The sequence below is a fragment of the Acipenser ruthenus genome, chromosome 23, assembly GCF_902713425.1.
Source record: "Acipenser ruthenus chromosome 23, fAciRut3.2 maternal haplotype, whole genome shotgun sequence".
NCBI classification, from domain to species: domain Eukaryota; kingdom Metazoa; phylum Chordata; class Actinopteri; order Acipenseriformes; family Acipenseridae; genus Acipenser; species Acipenser ruthenus.
This window is the reverse complement of record NC_081211.1, coordinates 20,475,444-20,499,630: the sequence shown is the minus strand read 5'-3', so window position 1 is coordinate 20,499,630 and position 24,187 is coordinate 20,475,444. Positions and strand designations below refer to the sequence as shown.

Sequence of the window (24,187 nt, the reverse complement as noted above, 5' to 3'; positions counted from 1 at the left end):
GTTGTGATGTAACTTAAAAAAAAGGATGGTGAGTAAGTAGATTCAAGAAAATGCAGAGTCCTTTTCTTCAATCAGTTGTTAGGTTTATTGAAATATGCAGGGAGTCTGGTCCCAGGTACAGGACAAACAGAATACTCGTTCTTACAATTGTTGCATGACATTAAATACCCTTCTGTATAGATGGTCCACCTCCTCTTTCTCTAACACTTAACCAATAGAAAAGGTACAACACATTATTCTGTTACCATATATTTAATTTAGTGTGTGTGTGTCTGTGTGTGTAATCTAGTGTGACAACCTCTGAACTCAGTGCATTCTTCAGACCCCTGGTGGTGCCCCAAAAGGTCCATCCATCTAGTTTTTTGTTATCTTCCTTGTTCATATCTCTCTGTTTTGCCTGAGACCCTTTGAGTCCATTGGCATTATCTCTTATTCTCCCTGAGAACCTTTGGGTCCAACGGCAGTCCCTGGGAGCCTTTTAGCTCCTTTATGCTTTGTATTCCAAAAGTCTTAGAGCCTGGCCCCTTCTGGTCCACAGCATTGTTATCTTGTTAGCTTGCAGTCAATGTTGGACAAGAAGCTTGTAGACGCAAGGTCTCTTATCAATTGTTAGCAGTACATGCAATTTGAACCAAACAGTCTGCTATCTGCAATATTAGTCTCTCTTCAGAAAAGAACACCAGTATAGCTCTGCCAGTCCACATGCGTAGCAAACTGCTAATTAATTCTCGATCCATGTTTTCCAACAAGTTGTAATAATATGGATACCCAATACAGAGATTTAATGGGTTCAATTAAACACATTTATAACAGAGTTGGAACAAAGACCAGGACTGGAAAGCCCAACTTCGGCCACCCTTGCTGTTTGTGTTCAGGAAAGAGAAAAGTTAACTGACCTCCTCCTAAAAAGCCCCCAACCAGCCAGTTTGTTTGTTTATAATTATTGTAATTCACAATTAAATCAGTTGTTTGACTGACAGGTCTCCAACCCTGTTCCTGGAGAGTCACTGCGCCTTTTGGTTTTCTTTTCAACCGAGCTGTTACTTAATTGCACCAATTATTGGCTTAATTAGTGAAGATTAACAGGTGTTCCAGATCTTTAGCCATTGATGATGTAAAGATACCTAGAAAACCTGCAGAACTGGTGCTCTCCTGGATCAGGGTTGGAGATCCCTGCTTTAGAGGTTCATACAAGTACTGTATTTGCAGAAGTCAGTACTTCCAGTCCAGGTTTTTGTTCCAACCATGTCCTAAATTATTAAATGAACTTGATTTTCTACCCCTTATACCATAAATATTGGACGCGCAGTGATTGTATTTTTAAGTAAGTTCTGTGACATTAGTGAAGGTAAAAGCAGTTGGACACGGCAGATAAAGGAGGGTGCAGGGCTAGGTGAAGATCAGATGGTCTACGACTGGATGCTTCTCTTCTTGATTTCTTCTACCAGGGTAACTCGAGACACATCCACCTGTCACAATGTAAAAAAGGAGGAGTCATAAATGCATCCATAAGTAAGTACAGATAGATGTAGAAAAGAGGAACTGCACTTTAAACAAAACTCATTGTGGAAAAACTACTTACGACTTGATAAACTTGATTTTCAAACAGTTTATACAGCCTATTATGTTACGAGCTTACGTATGTAAACGACCTATGAGTTACTATATAAAGCACACACACACACACACATACACACCTCTTCTCTGGTGGATACGTTTCTGAGCTTGACAACCCCCTCCTTCAGTTCCTGCTCTCCGATAATAGCGACGAGCGGGATTCCTGTCTCTTCACAGTGTTGCAACTGGCTCAGAAGCTTTGGGTTCTTCTTATACAGAACCTCAGCCTAAAATTAAAATCCAGGACAAAGTACATACAAGCAAAATGAACAATCCAAGCAAGATGTCATACCAGTTCACTTGCTAGCTGCTTGATGTTTAGCAGAAGTAATCACGTCTGTTATTAAATCCCTTGTTAGTAGGAGGAGTCCTTTTGCATTTAGAATTATTATTTGTGTGTACTATAAATAATCTTGACTCTGTTTTCCAGCTTTGCCAGTGATCCTCATATCTATGCCTACCATCAGTAAAGGAGTTCACAGGGGGCCATGCCTGGGGGAGTAATACTAAGCTGTGGGTTGGGCTTGATGGATGCAGCCCAGAGAGATTGGGCACGAAAAGAGTGTGAAATTACAGCAGAGACACAAGAATATTTTTCAAACATTAGCATTATATTGCATCAGCAGTGAAATGGCAGGAACTTTTACAGAAAAAAGAAATGCTCTAAAAAGGCACAGATACAGATCAATAGTTACAATTGACCTTCCAGAGACTATTCTTGAACCAGGCAAGCCACCTAAACCATTGGTCATGGTCAATGTTTTTACTCACTTTTATCCCAGCATCCCACAGTTCAGATGTCAGTTTTAATCGCTCTTCCAGCAGGTTCTTCTGTGCAGAGGCCACCAGGACCTGAGTTTCTGTGGTTCGGATCTTCTCTTCAGAGGCCTGACGTTAAAAACCCAAGAATGAACAGACTTCAGAGAGAGCACTTTAAATCCCAACAGACACATACATCAGTAGCACCAGGCAGTGGAAACAGGGCGTTTCAGTATTGAATGTGGACAGCATGCAGACCAAGAGACCGTTACCTCTGCCTTCTGTTCCAGGATTGAGAAGACCCTCTCGATCCCAACGCTGACTCCCACACAGGGCACCTTCCTGCCTTTGGGGTCAAACATCCCAACCAGCCCGTCGTAGCGGCCCCCTCCGGCCACGCTGCCCACGCTGACCAGCTCCTCCGAGGGGTGGACATTCTGTGGCTGAATCAGGACCGCCTCGTAGATCACCCCAGTGTAGTAATCAAGGCCACGGGCCAGGCTCAGGTCAAAGATCACCTAAAACAAACACACGCTGGTCAGCATGTGTCAAAACACATGAAGAAACACAAAACTGCTGAATATATCTGGAGATTCATAATGCACCAAGACACCCCTGTCACTAAGAACATTTTATTAGCTTTATTACAGTACAGGCACACTCAGGCTAGGGGAAATCAGGAAGTAAGGTCACATGCCAAATTAAGTAATCCTACCCCGGTTAGTTTCAATAACGAATCACTTGTGTTTGTTATTAATATTATTTTGAGTGTTTGTGTGTACAAAAGTACAGCACAGCAAAGGTTGCACACACTTTATTTATTTTATTTGGAATATAATGGGTTCTCTAACACAGTAGTCACCATGTAAGCAAATTTGTTTTACTGGATTTTAGTTCAGAGCTAGTTGAGAAGTGTATGAAAACAGCAATACAGGGCAATTAAAAAGACTTCATACAGGCCAGAGGAGAGAGAAAGTGCAGCAGAGCAAGTCAGCAGGTAATATCAGCAGACCGAGAGAGAAGAGTCTGGTTCACACCTTGTTTAATAGTGAACATCCTTACCTTATCAGTGATTTTGAAGAGCTCCAGGTATTTGAAGAGATCCTTCATGTCAGTGAGCCCTTCAAGTGCGTGTTCGTTTTGGGACAGCTGTGGGTCTTGAAGGAGCTTTTCTGCCAGATCAAAACCACCTGCAGATAAATGTTAACGTCATGTCAAGTGTTATCCTCCGGTGGTTCCGAATCAACATCTCTAGAGCAGAGGGGTTTAGTGCTGCCATACCGTGCATTCGGACGTATTCCCCGATCCTGTCTGCAGCCTCAGGAGCCAAGCCCTTCTCTCCAACCATCTCATTCTTCACCTCCTCCCAAGAGGCCTGCAACCAGAGAGAAATGCATGAGCGCTTCACTCGACTGACCCGCACCCAGACTGCAGGAGCATGTTAGTGCAGCTCCCGCCACAAACATTACTGGCAACCCATTTTAAACAGTTACCTTATCTAGTTTGTCTACTGTTGAGCAAATGGCCCGGAACTTGTCATCTGGGACACCACAAACAGCAAACATGCCATCCAAAATCCGCCGGTCATTAACCTTTGTAAAAAAAAATATGGAAATGATCAATATGTAAATTATAAATCTTCACCCAGGTCCAAACACTACTTCTATTTCTTGTTACATAGCATGGAAATTATTTTCATTTATAAATAAAGAAAAATACAAACCTGGTTATATTTTTAACATACGAAAACCTTATACTGTGCCCCGACTTCTTTAGACACTTGCTTAATCCTTATCCATGTGCCAACTAGGCTCTGTACTGATCTTCTGTATTCTTACCTTGATGCGGAAATCTCCAAGCTGCAGCTCAGCCAGTATCTCATGCACGACCTTTATGCACTCGGCATCAGGAATCATGGGATCATATTGGCCAGCAATATCGAAATCCTGGAACACAGGGGAAAACAGAAATTGTGCAGCACGTATAAATCTTTAACACGGGCAGGCAGGCATTTTTTTTCCAGAGCTTCAAAAGTTTAAAAAAAAATATATCCCTGTATTCCTATAGAAAGTGTATGAGGCATTATTCTACCTGGCTAATTAACAGATGGGAAGACTCATACTTACACACTGATAGAACTCCCTGTAACGCCCTTTTGTCATGGCTGGGTTGTCCCTTCTGTAGACCTTCGCAATGTGGTATCTCTTAATGTTACTGATTTTATTCATGGCTAGGTATCGGGCAAATGGAACCTGGCAGGAATGGGTTAAGGATGACAAGGGCCTTAAGCTGGGCAAGAATGACCTACTGTGAAGGTCATGAAACCACTTTATTATAATATACAACTTAACTTTGCCCAACTAAAGACTGCTTCCCTACAGTATACTTCTTTTATGTCCTCTCTGACAGTCCAAAATATGCCAGTTCCGAACTACTCAACTAGCCAATACCTGGAAAAGCATTTGCCAAAACCAAAATACACATTCAAATCAGTTTGTTTCTTTCCACAAAATTACATATCCTTTTGTTTTTTCTGCGCACACATTTGCTACGGATTTATCTTCCCTGCCAGTGTGAGCGGAAGCGTGTGCAGCAATCGGGAATCTTGCCAGGATGCTCTTGTAAAAGAGGTCTCGGACTCAATGTTTTTTTTTTTTTTTTTCTTGGTTAAAAGAATAAATAAATACACATTTCAGTTCACAAACCCACCTCTGAAGAACAGTTGTGCACCTTATCCATGAGCTGACCCTATATAGTGAGTATGTACTCTCTGAATCCTGCTTATCAAAAGGATACAGTTAAATCATAGCGCAAAGACAGCAGCTCTCCTCCCTGGTCCTTCAGATCATAAATGAGTTTGGAGTCTTCACCATATTTTCCTGTTAGAGTTTCCTAGTAAAATCAAGCAGACAATACTGCATTAACATCGGAATAACACAAACAATACTGCCTTAACATCTTTATAACACAAACAATACTGCATTGTCAGGGGTATATGCATTTCTATTTGCTATGTGCAGTTTTGAAAGAATTACATGTTAGCAGCCTTTTCCTTTTAAAATATGATACAATACTACATTGAAAGAAAGCTCTCTGTTTGCATGCCTTAGGTCGTTTCACCTTGAAAGCGCCCTGCATAACATCAAAAACATACATGTATTTTCAGATCCGATTGAACTAGTACTTCAGCTTGCAATGGGTAATGAATTCTAGCTTCAGTTTACTTTACTCACAGACCACAGGTTGCGATTCCTGGTCTAGCTGACATAAACTTTACCTTTAACTCAAACACAGGGGTGTCAATGGTCTCAGCACCATGGCGTTTGAAGCAGCTGGTGATGGTGTTAAACACGCTTTCTCGGATGGCCATTTGCTTTGGGTTATAGTCCCTGGTCCCCTGTAATGCAAATAATAATTGTGATGAAAACAGCAACAGTATCACTTCCAGTACAAAGGGACTTTATCCTGCGCTAGGAGGGCAGTACCTTTGGGGTCTTGAGGGCGAACATTTGTTTGCCATCGTCGGTTCCCAGCTGAGTCTTCAGGTCCAACAGCTTCGCCACTTCCTCTACAATCTGGAGCACAAACAGAAACAGACCAGGCTCTTAGTCTGACACTTAAAAAACTAGTCTTTGTCTGTATCGTGTGTTTACACAGTCATACCCTCCACCTAAAAGTGAGATTAAAATCAGCCTCTGGGCTACTCAATAAAATGTTTGTGAAACTTCAAAATCATCAATTACAGACTAATGGCATGCCCGAGAGGTTTGTGGTGATGGGTTCCTAAAACGTGTGCACCCATCAAACAGTCATCAGCTTGCTAGTACCTGCCAGACACTGAGAATGTGCCCTATTAACAAAGCTAATATTTCCAGGTATACTAGTGCCAATATTTCATTGCATTTTAAATGTAGCATGTGGATATAATAAAAAGGATGTATTTTTGAGTAGTACAAACATATTGAAAAAGCAATAGAAATAATATTAAAGCCTAGTCCCTTCCATGTCAGGATTTGTATATACCTGTGTGTTTGTGTGACAAGCCCGCAGAGCATAGTTACAGAGTCCAATCCGAGGGCCGAGAAACCCAGTCCACAGTTTCCCAGAAACCATCCCAATTGCGTTCATGTTGCCAGCAAAGGTAGTAGTTCAGTGTCAAAATGACCCAATTCAGCAAGGCAAGTTTCAAATCATAAAAAGGTATTGAGTTGATATCCCACGAGATGGATGTTGGTGTCCCAGCAGATTGAAGGTGGAGAAGGTTGTTGGTCACACCACCGATGGCAGGATGGACCGAGCAGGAAGACAGGAAAACACTGGTCAGCAACGTTAGCACTAGTGCAGAGGCCGCAGAATCAGCATGGAGACAGAACATGGAGGGGAGCAATAAGCAAAATCAACTAACCTGAGAGAACACAGGTTTCAATTAAAAACATACTGTAGGAGGGAGACATTAACTGTATGTTTTATATCCAGTTAAAACGGGAAAGCAAACAATAAGGGTAGGGTGACCATATCTGTACAGAACTGCTCTTCACATCCCAATGCATCCATGCACATTAGAGATGGAGGGCTACACATACCAGGATGCATTGCAATATATATATATATATATATAGATAGATAGATAGATAGATAGATAGAGCCATATGGTCTGTAATTGCACATTGTGAAGATACATTCAATGCCATATTTATCCTTTAAAAATAAATATGACTAATAATAGACATGTAATATAATATGAACTGGTTAAACTATGCAACAATCACGTTTTGACAATGATTCAAAATTATGTATTTCATTCTACTACAAACACACAAACACAGTATAAATGAAAGTGAAAGTGACAGGTCAAACAAATTTAGGGATAACGAGGGAGCTAGAAAATATCTGAATTAATAAGTCTAGTCAAGAAGCCATATAAGGCATATTTTAAAAGACATTGGGCTAATGACTGCTAAACAAAACACACACACGTTTGTGTATATTTTTTTGAAGATCATGTATTCAGAAATATATAACGCAATTTACGATGCTAATCTTGCATCAGAATTGCATCAGCTGGGTGTACAGGATGACCACAGCTAGTAGATATTTAAATTCTATTCCGATCTCTTGTGCTCCATGGGGGTTACGATATATAAAATAATACATTTTTAACTGCCTTTTCACCTTTATTTGTTTGGTTGTTTAACATTGCATTTTAGCCCTGCGCCTCTCTCCTGGCCCTTCATTTCCGGCAGAGCTGTACATTAACTCGACAGCACCTAACACGCAGCGCTGTTTTTGCCTGTGTTCCATGTCTAGTGTTCCCTGATTAAAGTATTTTAAATGTTTTTTGTTTTTTTTTAGTTGCTGGTACTGACCTGGTCCTTGCTAGCCTTTGCTTCTTTAAGTTTCCTGACAACTTCGTCTTGCGCTTTGATCGACTCTTGCAGCTGAGCTTTGTCCGCCGTGGTGCTTCTTAACGGTATCCGACTTGATTCCTGTTCCACACAGACACGCAGCAAACCTCAAAACGCGTTTGAAAGTTTACAACAGAAGTCATGCACATTTATAAATATATTTTTTTTTCTGATGGATTACTGCAATTAAAATTTACAGCACATATACATTCACAGAACTCTTCCAGTCTGTTGTTGGCTAACAGTGAATATTTCACTTAATGAAGAAACACATTCCGGCAAGCAGACATGGGCTGTAAGAAGAAGAAAATATGATTTGGCAACTCGAATTTGGTCAAAAGTGTCCTGAATCCATTTATGTGTGTGGTCATTTTCTTCATTTGTAATTAAGTGTCTTATTCGAGACTAATGTGTCCTGCAGGTGTGGAATTAGCATGTTTGATCAGTTTTAGAAGTACCAGTGGTTACTTGTTATTCTGATAACCTTATGACACTGTAAAGGCACTGATTATTTTTGTTATATATGTGATTGCTTTAATCCAAAAGTGTTTAAATACTGTACATGCTGTATTATTAACAGCCAATCTCTGCAAACAAGAATAGGTCATGTATAATAGTTATATATCTTTAATAATTGCTTTTCATTACGTTTTTAAATAAACAGATACAGATGCATACATAAATATGGATTAGAAACAAAAATATAACAAAACACACGCCAACAAAACAAAAAGTGATGGATTAACATCAGGGCCATTTCAAACGCCTGCACCAGATTCCTAAATCTGTCCACAAGGTGGCGGTGTACAACCTTGCACTATTAAATGTATTTTTCCTTCTTTTTTTTTTTTTTAGGGAAGACTTAAACGTGGATTCAGTAGAGAACCATGCTATTCTTAGGGAAAAGATAAAGGTAGGCAGTGCCACTGATTGCATAAAGAAATTTACACAAAGGTGTTGTCAACGTGATAGTCAATTGTATGTTTAGTTGTGTGTATCCACCACTGTATAATGTGTACACATTATATTCAGTATAGGAAGCATACCTGAAATATGTACAGCACTGTAGAATTCCTTAGGTTCTATATTATATGAAAAATATAATATACGTATTTCCACAAATATAGTCTTGTGCTTGAAACATGTAACATAATTGCCCCATTTCACAGTGCTTTGTTGAGTTTTTGTCAAATAACTGAGCCACATTCACTTCTAGAACTGAGCGGGCTGCTGTCTTATTTCTACCTTGTTCACACACTAATATTTTACGAAAGGAGGGTTCTTTTTTTTCTTTCAATTTATTTTGTTCAGTAGAATTAATCTGTAACTTTAAAAAAAAATCAGTTTCAGAATAGTCAAATTGATATATGTTTTGAATAATGCCTTTGGCAGTTTCCAGATAAACAGCATTAACGGTTTCCATTGCAGCACACTACCTAAAAATAGTTTGTTTATTTTTATAACCACTCTGCTTTGACAGTTCCTGGATCTTTGTATGAGGATTCATGCTGATTTGGTAACCCCAGTCTGGAGTCACACCAGCTTGGTGAGAGCAGGGTACAGTGGATAGAGGATTCCCAGAAGCAGAGTGCTTCCTAACTGAGGCACAAACAACACTTCCTTCAGCCACTGTATTCCACGTTGAAGATCTGCCACCCAGACACTGAACATACACAAAGCTGGTTACTTTCAAAGAACTGACAATTTAGTATAATTTTAAAAAATAAATGATGGCTTCTAATGCTGCCATCTGCATTTCCATCTTTTCCTTCAATAAAACTTTGAAAACAACGAGATCTACCTACAGCAGATAATGGATTTAATCTAGAATACTGGTTTTCAAACTGTGGTGGCAGCTTGAGGGTGCAAACCTCACTTCAAAAGATCAAAACGTTTGAAAACCAGTCAGTCCCATCTATTGAGGTTCGAGTTTTCTGCTACTATCCCTATAGTCATGGCAATCAAAATAGATCTAATTTCATAAGCTTTGTATTTTAATAGCATGTAGTACCACTGCAGCACCTACTAATGAAAATGTGTTGCATCTTCTGGAATAGTGGTTATTAATTGTGTAACAGTACACGGCAGACTGAAAAGGGCATCTCAAACACTTAACCATCAACACATTCAACAGCCTTTTAAAGAGAATAAGTAGCCAGCTTCTGAACAGTATAGCTTTATACATTCCCACGTGTTGCTACAAGTTGTAAGTTTTCTTTCATTGCTAACATCCTGATAACTTACAACTTTAAAGTGTTTCAAATCTCTTTTCGAAATGGCTGCTCTAGTGCACTGGGGTTTTAGATCTGTCCTCTAAATCACCGCAGGAAGAGCTATATATATTTAAACATAGCATGGGCTCTGGATTTTCACTTACACCATCAGTGCACTAGAACAGACATTTTGAAAAGAGCTTTAAAACAGACTTTAAAAGGTATAATTGTAAAAGGTTGTCAAGATGTTAACAATGAAAATAAATGACAGGTATATTATTTAAACAGTTGTAGTAGCACGTGGGGATGTGTGAGGCTATATTTTTCAAAACCCCGCTACTTACTAAGCTTGTACACAACATACACATCAAGTTCCTTACGATTGTTGTGAAGTGCAAGGTATTCTTTTGACGTTAGAATAAAAACACAAGAGTATCTTAAAAACATACCTTTATTAGGAAACCGAGTATGAAATATTACATTGAATTCCCAGTGAAAGTTCAAAATAAGCAGACGAGACATGGTCTATATCATACATAAAATACTCAAGGAGGAACTGCTCCGTCATCTTACATGATTCACTTGAATACTTCAAACAGAAAGGACACAGTTTGATACCACAAGTCCAGTTTGCCCTGAACTGATGAAGGGCAACATTAAGGACTAAAAGTTGCAGAGGAGTGTTTTTACAGCGGATTCACCCTTGGAATCGATAATAAAGCACTATTTAGCCATCCAACGACTCACTGCAATGCCATTTGGTCCAATTCGAAGATATTAGATTGGAAACATATTTCCTCCCAATATGAAAAGATCACTTTCACAGCTTTACTTAAGATTTTTAATTAAAATAATAATAAAATACACAGTACACGGTCATGTGAAATCTGTAAATCTGCAGTTGACAATTACTTTCTTTGACCCTAATCAAATTGACCTGTATCCAACGCAACAATCATCACAAAAAAGTTTGAACAACTAATTTAAACGTACTGTCAAACCCTTTTATTAAAGGAAATTTTATTTCAGAACTCTGGTCCATCTGTAGGGATGTAAAACACCCCCAGTTATACATACATACATACATACACATACATAATTCTAGTCTATGTTCCAATCCTATTGGACGCAGAACAATTAGCTTTGCTTAGCGGTTGAATATATAAGTACAAACAAACAGTAACTATGCCATTAAATAAAATCTAAAATGCATCATCAAACAAAATGATACCTTAATGCAGGGTTTGTGTTTTAGTAATGCTTCGCATGTTCTACCACATATTTACACCATCTTCTGAAACCGTGATCGTTTTTACACAGCTGTAACTATCAACATAGGCAAGGAGGAGAACAGTGCTTATTGCTTTTTTTTTTTTTTACTTTTTAAAACCATACCTTATTTCATATTACAATCTTGTAAAATGTACCCATTCTCCCATTAAAAGCTTCAATCAGTTTTGAATGCAATTACAGGGTAATTAAAAGTAAGAATATGTACCAAGTGTTACCTTTGAAACACTTTTTTAAATGTTGAGCCATCTCAGTACCGGTATTTCTCCTTGTTATTTTGTTTTGTATATATATATAACAACAACACACACAAGAAGTCTGCCACTACTAGACTTCTTTAAAATCTTGTTTGGTAAATATTTGAAGCTGTACTCAAATGTAAAGTACATTTCCTTGTTGATAGTGGACGATGTACCCTTAACCTCTTTTTGGAATCCTGAAATGTCTGCAAGGCACTTGTAGCCTTTGAAATATCAACCTTTGCTAGAAATACACACACATTAAAATGGGCAGAGCCGCTTCACTTCTAACTGAATATATGTGTTTATGTTATGTCCCTGCAGACTTGGACACGTTCAGCTTGTTCCATGTGCAACAGGAACAGGTTTTAGCCTTTTCGCAAAATCAGTTTCTTCGAGTTTGAGTTTTAAAAAGACAAAATCTCCCGTTTCAGAATCAAAATGTTCAGTTTCAAGTTATTTTCAATTGTTCTTGAATGGCCTTGGTGCTCATCTGTATACTACAGCATATGTAATCAAGCTATAATATTACTATGGGTCAAATATATAAAACTTCTCGCTATACAGTATAGAGCATTGTAAAAACCGAGGCTACATTTATTGTGTTTTGCCAGTACTGCAGTAGTACAGTTTGTCACTGAGCTAATATTAGAACACAGCTGTACCTGTGGGGCACCGCCATGTTTCACCACATGTGGAACGGCTCAGAGAGCAGAGCGGGCTGTTCCACCGAACAAGAGGAACACGGTCCACAGCAGGAAAGTGGAGCGCTTTCACCAAATCACATTGTCCACTTCGGTCTCACAAAATGTCACCTTTTTTAAAATATGAATATATCTGGTACAGATAATATGAACAGGAGACATCTCCAGCAGCAAAGTATGCCCTGCAGCAGCATTTTTAAATGTCATGAGAAAAAAAAAAAAAAGGCTATAATACTGTATATAAACCCCACCGCCCTACATACATACTAAAAAAAAAAAAGAAAACAATTGTAGTTCAAGATTTGCTTTTCTTAGTAGGAGGGACTTGGAGATCTACTTTTGCGATGTCATTGTTGACGGTGAATGGAATCTTCTGACTAATTCGCTTGCCAATCGTCTCCACCTATAAAAAACAAGAGAAACAAAATAAATAAATTCTGTGCTGTAACACCTTGATTTGCTCAGAACATGCTACAAATTAAATTTGTCAACTACATATATACAAAAAAAAAAAAAAAAAAAACTTACACATGTAATTTGTACAAATATTAAATAAACCTATATTAAATGGGATAACGTTTAGAATGCCACCTACAAAATCCAGGACAGCCTTGGTGTTTGCACAGGAGCAGCCAAACTTAATCAGCTGCAAAAGTATCGTCTTCCAAAATAAACGCGACATCATTCGGCTAATCAAAAAACATGGAGTTTGAATTTTCTCTGTATCCATTTTAGGCAGACAAAGCCCAGAGGGATGCATTGGGCAGGTTTCAATAGTAACTGCTCTGACCCAGGAGATGCACAAAGTTAAAATCTCAGCAGTTTGCTCATACTAGAACCTTACTTGTATTTCCACAGAGGAACAAAAAACACCCTTTTTAAATGCTGTTCCCTTTTATGTAAGACAGTATATTCTTCAATACTGAAGGAGTTACAAATAGTTAACCGCACAGTTGCATCCATGTCCTGCACTTTTAATAAGAGTTTCAGCCCACACTCACCTGGAAGCCCATATTCTGCAGCTTATCGTATAGACTGTCCAGGATTCTTCTACCATCAAAGATGAATGCTGGCTTCAACATGGCCTTGCAGATCCTTTCATAGTCCAGCTCCTACAGGGAGCAAAACAGCAAAAAAAATAATGATGCAAGATGAGCAGAGAAGTATTTGTAAAGAATAAAGAATCTTCAAAGCTTTTTAAAAAAACTGCAGCTATGACTTGTGTGTCTTACCTTGAACATGTCCCACTCTGTGCAAATCACAATAGCATGAGCGTTTTCACATGCCTCATAGGGATCTGTGGAAATGGTAACCAGGCGGGACACTACAAACAAAAAATAAATATGTCTTTATTCAGAATTACAGCTAGACAACCAACTCCTACCCTTTTGTTAATATAAATAATACTGTAAAGAATTGAATAGGTCCAAAATGTAATCCAAGACTGGTTTGAGAAGCACAGGGGAGAAATAAAAAATGTAGCCTGGAGGAGAAAATAAAAATGCACACCCAAACATAAATCTGGGGCTGGTGTTACGTGTACAAGTTTGAGTACATCTGCTACTGCATAAATATGCACCTCTGTCTGGGTCATCTTCAGAGATGGTGGGATGGGAGAGATCCTGAATAATCTGCTCTTTCTTTACTTTCGGATCATAAACGTGCAGACGAGCCCCTTCGTCCATCAGGTACTTGCTGATGTAGATACTGGAGGACTCTCTGGAAGATAAAGTGGAGTTACATCGTTATACATTTTACAAAATGACAACATAACTTAGATGTTCAAGTTTAGGAGACTTAAAAGGCAGGGATGAAAAATACAAATGCTGTCGGTTTAAAGCACATATCTGGTGCCAAGAATTATAGTCCTGGTCACTTGAACTGTTCTTAAGAATTTAGGGAGTCTTATGGCTTTATGGAGATCCCACATCATTTACAGTGTTCTGCATGCTTCTTTAGGAGCTCCTACAGACACACACCCCTAAGTGGTCATTTAAGTGGAGCTTTAGTAAATTTGGCTGCAGATACTTCAGTCACCCTTTTATGAGTCCATTGGGTGTACAATGGAAAGAGCTGCTGGCTGTAAAGCTTAATGAACTCATTAGAGTAACGGGGTACCTTGTGTCACCGGTGTTCTTTTTGAAGGCAAACCCGAGCAGAGCAATCTTCTTGTCAGTCACAGTGTTGAAGAGGCAGCCGATGATACGAGAGGAGAAGCGTCGGCGCTGATAATCATTGATCTCGATCACCTAAATGAACGTGGAGGAGAATGCTTAGTCCAAGCCAAAACCAACAGGGAATGTGAGAGAGATAGGGCTGTGCTGTATAATCCTTCCTGGAAGAAAAAGGCAAGGAGACTCACCTGCTGCCAGTATCTGGCTACTTCAGGGAGGTTGAGAGCTTCGCAGAGGTAAACCAGGTTGAGAACATCTTTCTGGAAACAGCTACCACCAAAACCTGATGGCAATCAAACAATTAAAGTTAGATTGATCATTCAAATTAATGGTAGAAATAGAATGCATCAGGATACACCCATTTCTATTTGGAATAGTCATTACAGGTGGTTTATATCAGCTCTTATAACTGAATAGGTAGCTAGCTATAACTGTTTACAAAAGTTCAAATGAGTGAATAATATTAACCCTGGACCACAGATTATACTACGTCTCATACGTAAATGTATGCAGTTAGATACAGCCTTAAGCCAAAGATATGTTCTTTCATACCAAAAATGTGTCCCCCACCCCCAATAAATAGGTACTTACCAACACTGGCCTTGAGAAAGTTGCTCCCAATTCTCTTGTCTGTGCCGATGGCATGTGCCACCTCCTCCACATCAGCGCCCGTCACTTCACAGAGGGCACTAATGGAGTTGATACTGCTGATGCGCTGAGCCAGGAAAGCATTGGCAGCCTAGAGAGAATGGGAGAAAATTAAAAATTTACTAGAAGGAACATCTGACACTGGATGCCCAAGATAGTTTATCCCACAGTGACAGTCTCTTTTCATTAGCAAGGCAACAAAACAGTGACTATTAACCCTTTGCGGTCCATTGTCGGACTGGGTCCGACATTGCAATTATTCCTCACAGGTCCTTTGTCGGACTGGGTCCGACATCATTATAGCAACGCAATAAACGGGTGTTTAGTCGTTTTTTCTCCGGAAAAAGCCGAGAAAACCATTCAATTGCCGAGTGGTAGCGACAGGAGCCGAGACAAGTCGGGGGGAAAAAAAAAAAAAAAAAAAAGGCGTATTTCATGAATAGTCATACATGGTATCAGGTATCAGATAATGGGCGTTCATAGTAAACAAGCTGGCTAAGTGCGTCAGCGCACTGAGACTATCATGGACATTTGCAGAGCTTTTTTCAGATGTTATAGTAATAAAATAATGACTTGGATCTCATTATTGAGGAGTGATAAAACGAGTGATCTGGAGATGATCGATCGGTATGTACGACTATTATTATTATTATTATTATTTATTTCTTACATAGCTGAACGCTATAGCAAACAAAAGGGTGGGGCGGGGCTGGAGATGCCTAGTGTGTGCTTTGTTGATATGCAGGGCCATTTAAACCCGTTTGACTGTGAAAAAAAATACTTTTAAACAGCGTGTATAAAATTAACTGCGCGTGTGAAAATTAATTAGACCTGGCGTGCCTGACGCGCGATTAATAAATGGACCGCAAAGGGTTAAAAAAAATATATATTTTCAGTGACATCCAAGCTTTAACAAAGCAGTCAATAATTCACTTGTATATTTAAATAGGAAATCTAAGAATGTTTAAGCATTTTGATGAGATTTGTTATCTTAGGTTTTCAAACCAAATATGCAGAATTATTCAGGACCTGCATACCAGTTTGGAGAGCTCGGATGACCAGGTGTTGGTGGTGATGATTTTAGTCTTGGGTACCCAGTGCTCATAGATGCTGCGGAGAGCCTCAATCGCCCTTTGACCCTCTGGGGTCTCATCTCCACCAATAAGCACTCGGTCTGGGTTCTTCAGGTCAGAAATGGCTGTCCCTTCAGCCAAAAACTCTGGATTGGAGAGGACCTAGTGGAGAAACAAACAGGTATGTTAGCGAAATACATACAAGCTAGTTGATTTTGATTTTGAGAATATAACATTACAATCTCAACTGTAATCTCCTTTTATTTCAGGATTCTGATAACAACATGCGCTAAAGAATCTACTAAACAAGTTCCTTCACAATTGGAGAAGTGCTTTTCAACAATAGGTAGATAGGGCAGCAGTGTGGTGTAGTGGTTAGGGCTCTGGACTCTTGACCGGAGGGTTGTGGGTTCAATTCCCAGTGGAGGACACTGCTGTTGTACCCTTGAGCAAGGTACTTTACCTAGATTGCTCCAGTAAAAACCCAACTGTATAAATGGGTAATTGTATGTAAAAATAATGTGATATCTGTATAATGTGAAATAATGTATAATGTGATATCTTGTAACAATTGTAAGTCGCCCTGGATAAGGGCGTCTGCTAAGAAATAAATAATAATAATAATAATAATAATAATAGATAAGTGAAACTCTAAAGTGTGACACTGTATCCCTGTCACCAGTGGTGATAATACACGTATCATTCTGATCTCAGGCTCTTTCTGAAGGCATACTCTTACCTGGAAGTTGAGGCTGGATCTGGTGTTGGCGTTGAATATCCTCCGGATGCTCTCAGCCGCTCTGACGGGCACTGTGCTCTTCTCCACTACGATCTTACACCCATTGGACACGTCTGCTATCCTACGGGCACACGCCTCAATGTACTTCAGGTCTGCAGCGCGACCTTTACCAATCCCAAACGTCTTGGTCGGTGTGTTTACCTGAAAAGGGTACTTATTAGCACGAGGTACGGATTATATTCAGAGACATGTACATGGTTAAAGTAAGTGCAAGCAGCATAACATCTTAGAAGAACCAAAGAGTGCTTACTGAAATAAATACTAGGTCTGCTTCTTTGATAGCATCGTCAACGTCAGTGGAGAAGAAGAGGTTAACGCCGCGGCAGGACTCCACCACTTCCTGAAGACCAGGCTGGAGAACAGAAAAGGGGAAAAAAAAAACACAATCAAACCCATTGGAATACCAAGCATTCAAATGTAAAGCCTCATTAGTTAACATCTGACCCACGTGCTTAGAATCCAAGTCTCCCACTGTGCTCAGAAAAGTATTCAGAAACACATTCTAATACTATGCCTATTGTATTTGTGTCGATGTATTTACACAAGCAGGCACCCAGATGCGTTACATATCTGAATCTCACAACTCATTGAATACAATAAAACCAACTGAAAATAAAATAGAAAAAAAATCAAGTTACATTAAATAAACTGCGACATGGACCCATGACCTACCAAGAACAAACCTATACAGAAAGCTAACCCCAAGTCGAGCTGCCCTGCCTGCCTCCCTACATCATGTCAAGTCAATTACCTCAAAGATGGGAAGGCTGTCCGAGTTCCAAGCTTTAATCCGATCCTCGTTTACATCCACGACTGTTACTGTGATTTCAGGGCACATTTGAGCAATGATGCTGCAGGTCGGACCTCCAACGTAGCCAGCACCAATACAGCAGATTCTCTTAATCTGTACCATCTTCACGGTCTGAAGTGGGCAGAAACATGGCAGGGGAAACGGTTAAATGGACATCATAAGTTAACATTGCAACTACAGCACCTGCAATTCCCAGATACTCCAGTTTATGTACTGCTGCTGTGCTAAACATTGTTACCTTCAGTATGCTTACACATAAACAGCATAGCAAGTTAAGGATTAGCACCATTACATTAAGAGGTGTTTCAACCAAACTGTGCAGGGTCTCTAAACATAGTAGCACGCAAATACCACCTTCCTGCTACAGAGCTGCCTAAAGTAAATAAGTAGCAAAAAAGGCTCCTGAATTATTAACTCAAGGCGAGATTTTTATGTGATGGGTTTGATTATTAATACCTGTAGAAGACATTATTGCAGTCAGCCTGCCTATAAATGGGGAACACTTAAATTCAGTCAATTAGGGCGCTGAAACAGAGTTCGGGGAATCACACACACTGTGTTACCTCCTTCTGCTTTATAACAGCCAGGCCTAAAAACAAACAAGTCTTATTTTGAGGCCCTAGGAAATTCGACAGAAAAACCCAACGCAAGCTTAGCTCTTTCCATGCATCAAGATTTTCATTAAGCTGGAATACGCTATCCTTGGCTCTCTAACCTGCACATAAAGACTCATTGTTGCAGTTCGAAATTCTTTCTGTCTCCGCTCTCTATGCCAGGCTTTGCTGCCACGCTGTCACCTCCTCACACAGAGCCCACTGTCTGCTAAGCCAGCACAGAACCCCTCTCACACAGCAGGCCTCTGCAGCGCTGCAGCTACAACTGCTTCATTATCCCAGACCAGCAAAGCAGCCCTGAGAATAAACTTGCTTAAATAAAGGGATCTACAGTACTTTACATAGAACAGCTATGAGACACAATAACGTGATGTCTGTCTTCATGTTAGGCCCAATAAGTGCTGTGCTTTTGTAGTGTCCCCCCACTAAACAAAAGGAATACAAATCATCTGTAAACGCTATCAACTGTACTCTAGTGCATATCCTAGGAAGTACAGTAACCTAATAAAACCTGCACTCTTTGAAGGGCTGTTTATGTGTGCATTTATGACAGTATTTTAAAAATGTCAAAACCACCCAGTAGCTGCTTTTTAAAAGCTCACTGTTATTTTACAGCGGATTCAACCAACTTTCCGTAACTGTAGGCTAACTATTAAAAAAAAAAAAAAAAAATCCCCACTGCAAAACAGGAGGCAGTTTCAAATTCAAAAGTGTGTATATTTAGAGAGGCACACAATGGGCTGTGAGATTCTGGCTACAGTGATTGCTGCTAGTGACACGACTTTCAGGTTTAGTACTGTACTACAGTACTGACTCAATTAATAAAGTGATTATAGATTTGAAAATGACGACCCACCCAGCTGATGCAGACCAGTGATAAAAAAAAGTGATGTACTTTGCCTAATCCATGTGCCATACATATCTTTTTTATGTTCAACTTCAAGAATGGACGAACATGAAAAATGCATGGATACCCAGATACAGTGGTAAGTAGCAGTTCCACACGTTTCAGTTAGTCACACGCCACTCCCGAGAAACACAAGTGCCCAATTTCCAGTGATCCTTAATGCTTTGCATTGTACACTGGCCATATGTAGTTGAGCCAATATATATATATATATATATATATATATATATATATATATATATATATATATATATATATATATTATAATGAGTCACTTTAATTAAATCAAATTCCAGACATAGCGTTTCAAGCTTAAAACAGACAGCTTTAAGACCCTGCCCGATACGTCCGTTAGTCACACGACTACAGTCGCTAACCGCACTAGCAACCAATCGGATAGGGAGGAAGAAACTAATACGTTTCGAGTGGTCAAGATCTACTGCCAGCTGGACAGGAGAACACTTACACTATTTTACAGACAGGGATTAACCACAGAAAATGATTGTAGATCAGCAGACAAATACAAATTATTATTATTATTATTATACAAAAATAAATACAAATCTCCAAACATTTAATGAACCCAGTAATCTATTATTGACAATTAATTAGGAAATACACAAAATATATAAGGTCAAAACATATACAATAACAGTTCTGCTAAACTCTCAGCTAATAACAACCCAATCAAATCAGTTAAATCTTATAACGTACCTTTTAGTTTCTGTCAACTATTGATAATCCAAAGTAAAAACACTATGCTTAAAATCGAAGGCGTATGCTTTAACAGAAATGCCTCTATATGAATCTACTTAAACTGAAAGAAAAAACAATGAAACCCCTAGTCTCAATTTCAACACTAAGGAATATTTCCTACAATGCAGAGCGTTGCTCCTTTTCAAGTACTTCAGCTGCAAGGGGGATGTCACATGTACTGACGTCACTTCCTCATTTCGTGAGCTACAGCTCCTAGGGACTGCCCAGCCCAGATGTAAATATATCATAGGGACTTTGGTAGATTTATAATGAAGATGCGCAGTATTTTTTTGTATAATGCTATATGGTATGATTCAAATAAAACAATAGCAATTTCAGAAGATATGCAGCATCGCTGAAGCTGAGGAAATTGTTAACTGTAACTTGTGGTGTAATACTAAAAGCGTAACAAATGTATAGTAAAGCAGAATAATATAGTAAAACATAATAATATAGTAAAGCATAATAATAGCAGAGCTCTTTTAGGTAATAAATAAATAAATAAATAAATAAAGTGGTTGCAAATTCGTCACTGCCGACTGGTTGTAAATTCATAAATAATACCCTTTCCAATACTGAGCGCTGCTTTCACGATCTTTATCTGTTTCCTGAGACAAACTTTATTAGAGGTTGAGTATTCCGAAGCATTAGGTGAATAGTTAAAATAAAATGAACTAGCGGTATGTCCACACTGTGAAACCGGGCTGATAGGGGGTTAACTTTCATGTGCAATGTGCTTCTGATTTCAGGGTTCTAGCCCCCCACAGGTTTGCTGGGCTCGTGATTTTAGGAACTATGGGGAACCAAGCTGGGACCAACAGCCCCGAATAATGAAATCAGAAAATGAGTTTGTTAAAAAAAAAAAGTTAGGCTTAGCAAACAATCCTTCATTTCTGAAAGAGGAAGGGAGAGAGCATTCACAGACTAAAATGTGGACTGTACATTACAAATGATGGCTTTTCTTTAAGAGTAAAAATGAGGGGGTGATGCCAGAGTTATGAGTTGTGACTTGTGGCCAAAATGTTGATTGCAGAGTAGGCATACTGTGTGGAAACGAATTTATTAACAAAACTGCACTGATGGTCATTTTACATTTATTGTGGCTCATGTATTTATGAGTTACATCTCAGGTCATTCTTATACCCAATAGCCTAGGGAGCTAGTCTGACTCAAGGTAACAAGGGTTACTATTACTGTTGGTAAAACCCCAAAAGATGCTCAAACTGATACAAATATAAGGAACGATTTCATGCAAGCCTTGCACCAAAAGAAATGCCAGGGTTATTCTTGAATAATGTAAGGGATGCATAGATCACACAAGGAATTTGTAAGATCAGACTTTAGAAAAAAATAATTAAGTTATGTGCAACGTATGCATGAAATGATTGTATAGTTCTTGGTTTACACTTGCATTTTATGGCCCTAACATAATATTCCTTGCATTTTATTTGCTATGGGGTAAGATAGAATTAATAATATTCTGACTACTAGCACTATCTACTACATGAAGGTGACTGACACTACCTATGTTCCACACACCGGTAAATGTATTTTAGTGCAGTATACTTTTATGTGACCATTGATGGCAGCATGTATCTTTCTGTGGAGCCAACATTCTTACTATCTTGTCTATTGCACTACAACAATTAAACATGAATTGTGCCACTGAACAAGTAGAGTAGGGTTTACCTCAACCTTTCTCGCAGAACAAGTGGTAAGATATGTAAGGGTTTGTTTTGCTGATTGTCGTTATGTTGTGACCGATCAGATAAAATACCTTCAGGATCGCTGCAGTTGGTGTGGTCTGTTTTCACTAGACTGCAAACCAAGTGTTTAAGAATGAAACATGAATCGGATTCAACAGACTATAAACACATGATAGGATTATATACTTCACACTGTAATTACACAGTCCAAACCAATAACAATGTGTTTATATTGGGTTCTATAAGAAATATGTTCAAACATCTAGTTGTACACTGTAGAACTCTCTCCCAAGCCATTACGACGGTATACTGAATATATTTTTTGATGAAGAATCTTAATGGAATATTTCACTTTTAAAGCTTCTACCAATAGCAAGTTGAGTGGATCACCACTTTATAAAATACCGGTTTGAAAGTGCATAACTTACACAAGGCTGTATTTACAAACAACATGTAAGAGTATACAGAATTGCAATCGTGTTCTGCCACCCATAGGGTTAAACTGTTTCTGTGCTGAACAGCTAGCAGTCAGCCTGCTATTGATTTGTAGCATGCAAGAGATTAACCAAGGGAGGCCCTCTCTTGTTCTTAATCAAACTTTTGCAGATCTGAATGTTTTCTTCTGCTTGAGCAGAGACAATGCATGTTGTTTTTCCCTTTAATTGGACCCCAATACATTATCAGTGTGTTTTCATATTTCATTTTAAATATGTTTAGAAACATTTTAATTATGGCACTGGTATCCTTTTAGTGACTTTAAAAAAGTACCAAATGACAAAAACTGCAATAAAGATACTGCCACTGGAAAAGTAAATATATTTTAAAAACTATATAAAAATAAGAAACATGAATTACACAGATGCTTTATACCTTGAAAATATATTGAAAGTTTTTTTTTTTTTTTCCTGTTAAAGCCGTGATTAGGATACCATATAAAATACTGTACTACTTCCTCTTAGCTGTAGTAAAATAAATAACAAATACTGGAACTGTGTGTTTATTACATGACAACACTGCACTGGTCTGAATCAGCTGGGTGGGTCCTAGGACTTGGCTGACATTACACAGCTGTCATGGAGAAAACTGGTTTTGTTTCAATTTAATGTAACAGTTTCAAAGTTGGAAGATTAAATAAACAACACCATGAAAAAGTTCCCAATAATATTCTCATGATCAAATTGGGTGGGTGTATTTAATATATACTGGTATAGAGACATGTTTTATGTGAACCGTTAACAACCCATTATCAAGGCCATTAGTCTGCATATAATTATCAAGTACACTTTATTCACAGTACAGGAGTAACCCAAGAGCAGTGAACAGTTTAATAAGAGCGATCAATATTTGTATTCACAGATCACACAAAAAAACAACAACATTGGTTTAGAAGCAACCTTCCAGAGTTTCTAAAACATGAATGTAAGTTTCTTTGTAGCATGACTACATGTGTGATTGAGGTATGAAAATACTGCTATCACAGTACATGTGTGGATGGATTCCTCCTCCTGTTCGCCTTAGTAGTCGTAGTAGTAGGTATGTAATTCTTAGTCTTAGTGCTATTATTGTAAGATAACAGTAATCAAGTCACTGAATAGACAAAGGGGTTATCTCCAGTCACCTTCTACAGCAATTGCCTTTGAAGATATAATTATATATATTTTTTACCATTTATCTCTAAAGCCATTCCTAATTGCTGTGACTGAGTGATGAGATAAAATACCTTCACCATTCTCTCTGGGAGAACTTAACTGACAGACTGGCGATTAAAAGGTTGTTTAGTCTTTTCTTGAAAGACGGTCACTGTTACTATCCTGTTCTTCTTGTTCCACTTGTCCCACAAAAAAACAGTCAGACCCCTATTGTAAACTCTGCTATCCACCTGCCTGTCACATTCAACGAAGCAGAATGGCACAAAGCTATTTATTTCAATCATAGTTTTTTCAAAGTCTGTTATTATGAATAAATAAAAACATCTGATATTCACAAAATAGGTTTAAAATGTTAAATAAACTACATTCTAGAACTGCTCCATGGATATCAAACTATTTATTATTCATAAAAACAGACTTTATAAAAAAAAAAAAAACATTCATTAAATAACTTGCTCTGTGAATATGGGATGGTAAGTATGAAGTAAACATTCTAATCAGACCATCTTCACAGAAAACATTGGGGACTAATATAGATACTAACAGACAGGACTCTAGTACAGAAGAAAACATGTTTTCATACTTAAATATGTGAAGAGTCAGACGTTTGACTCAATTTGAATTGATGTCACAGCGCCTGTCACATTTATCAGCATGTTCACATAAACAGGCCAGGAGAGGAGACTAGATGGCTGGGCGTGGATCCCTTAGAATCCTACAGGACAGGACTAACAGCCATTAACACTAACACTAACACTGCGTTTACCTACTTAACTCTAAATATCACTGAAGCTATGACAAAATATAGCAGACGTATGCTCCA

The 24,187-nt window shown here is 38.7% G+C and overlaps 2 protein-coding genes and 1 long non-coding RNA gene across 4 annotated transcripts; 1 reads left to right on the top strand and 2 right to left on the bottom strand.

Moving 5' to 3' along the window:
* Positions 1-61: 61 nt before the first annotated feature.
* On the bottom strand, positions 62-7,869 carry LOC117413129 (histidine--tRNA ligase). Of its 2 annotated transcripts, XM_034021883.3 has the most exons (14): positions 7,743-7,845; positions 6,400-6,711; positions 5,862-5,951; positions 5,654-5,773; positions 5,173-5,268; positions 4,503-4,628; positions 4,215-4,322; positions 3,870-3,968; positions 3,658-3,751; positions 3,439-3,566; positions 2,649-2,894; positions 2,389-2,505; positions 1,698-1,844; positions 62-1,469 (listed from the first exon to the last, which is right to left on the bottom strand). In XM_034021883.3, exons 2-14 carry the CDS (start codon positions 6,502-6,504, stop codon positions 1,410-1,412), a joined length of 1,536 nt encoding a protein of 511 aa, XP_033877774.3. In that variant the 5' UTR covers positions 6,505-6,711; positions 7,743-7,845; the 3' UTR covers positions 62-1,409. The 2 variants fall into 2 exon arrangements, with proteins under 2 accessions (XP_033877774.3, XP_033877775.3); XM_034021884.3 differs by lacking the exon at positions 6,400-6,711 and having other exon boundaries at positions 7,743-7,869.
* Positions 7,789-9,674, top strand: LOC131699628 (uncharacterized). Its single transcript, XR_009308223.1, has 3 exons — positions 7,789-7,846; positions 8,637-8,694; positions 9,262-9,674. It is a non-coding gene; the product is annotated as an uncharacterized LOC131699628 (long non-coding RNA).
* Positions 9,675-11,351: 1,677 nt separating this feature from the next.
* On the bottom strand, positions 11,352-20,171 carry LOC117413003 (UDP-glucose 6-dehydrogenase-like). Its single transcript, XM_034021693.3, has 12 exons — positions 19,968-20,171; positions 17,673-17,843; positions 17,172-17,273; positions 16,862-17,062; positions 16,087-16,284; positions 14,993-15,140; positions 14,590-14,684; positions 14,346-14,476; positions 13,807-13,946; positions 13,460-13,551; positions 13,229-13,339; positions 11,352-12,630 (listed from the first exon to the last, which is right to left on the bottom strand). Exons 2-12 carry the CDS (start codon positions 17,832-17,834, stop codon positions 12,523-12,525), a joined length of 1,488 nt encoding a protein of 495 aa, XP_033877584.3. The 5' UTR covers positions 17,835-17,843; positions 19,968-20,171; the 3' UTR covers positions 11,352-12,522.
* Between the last annotated feature and the right edge of the window lie 4,016 nt (positions 20,172-24,187).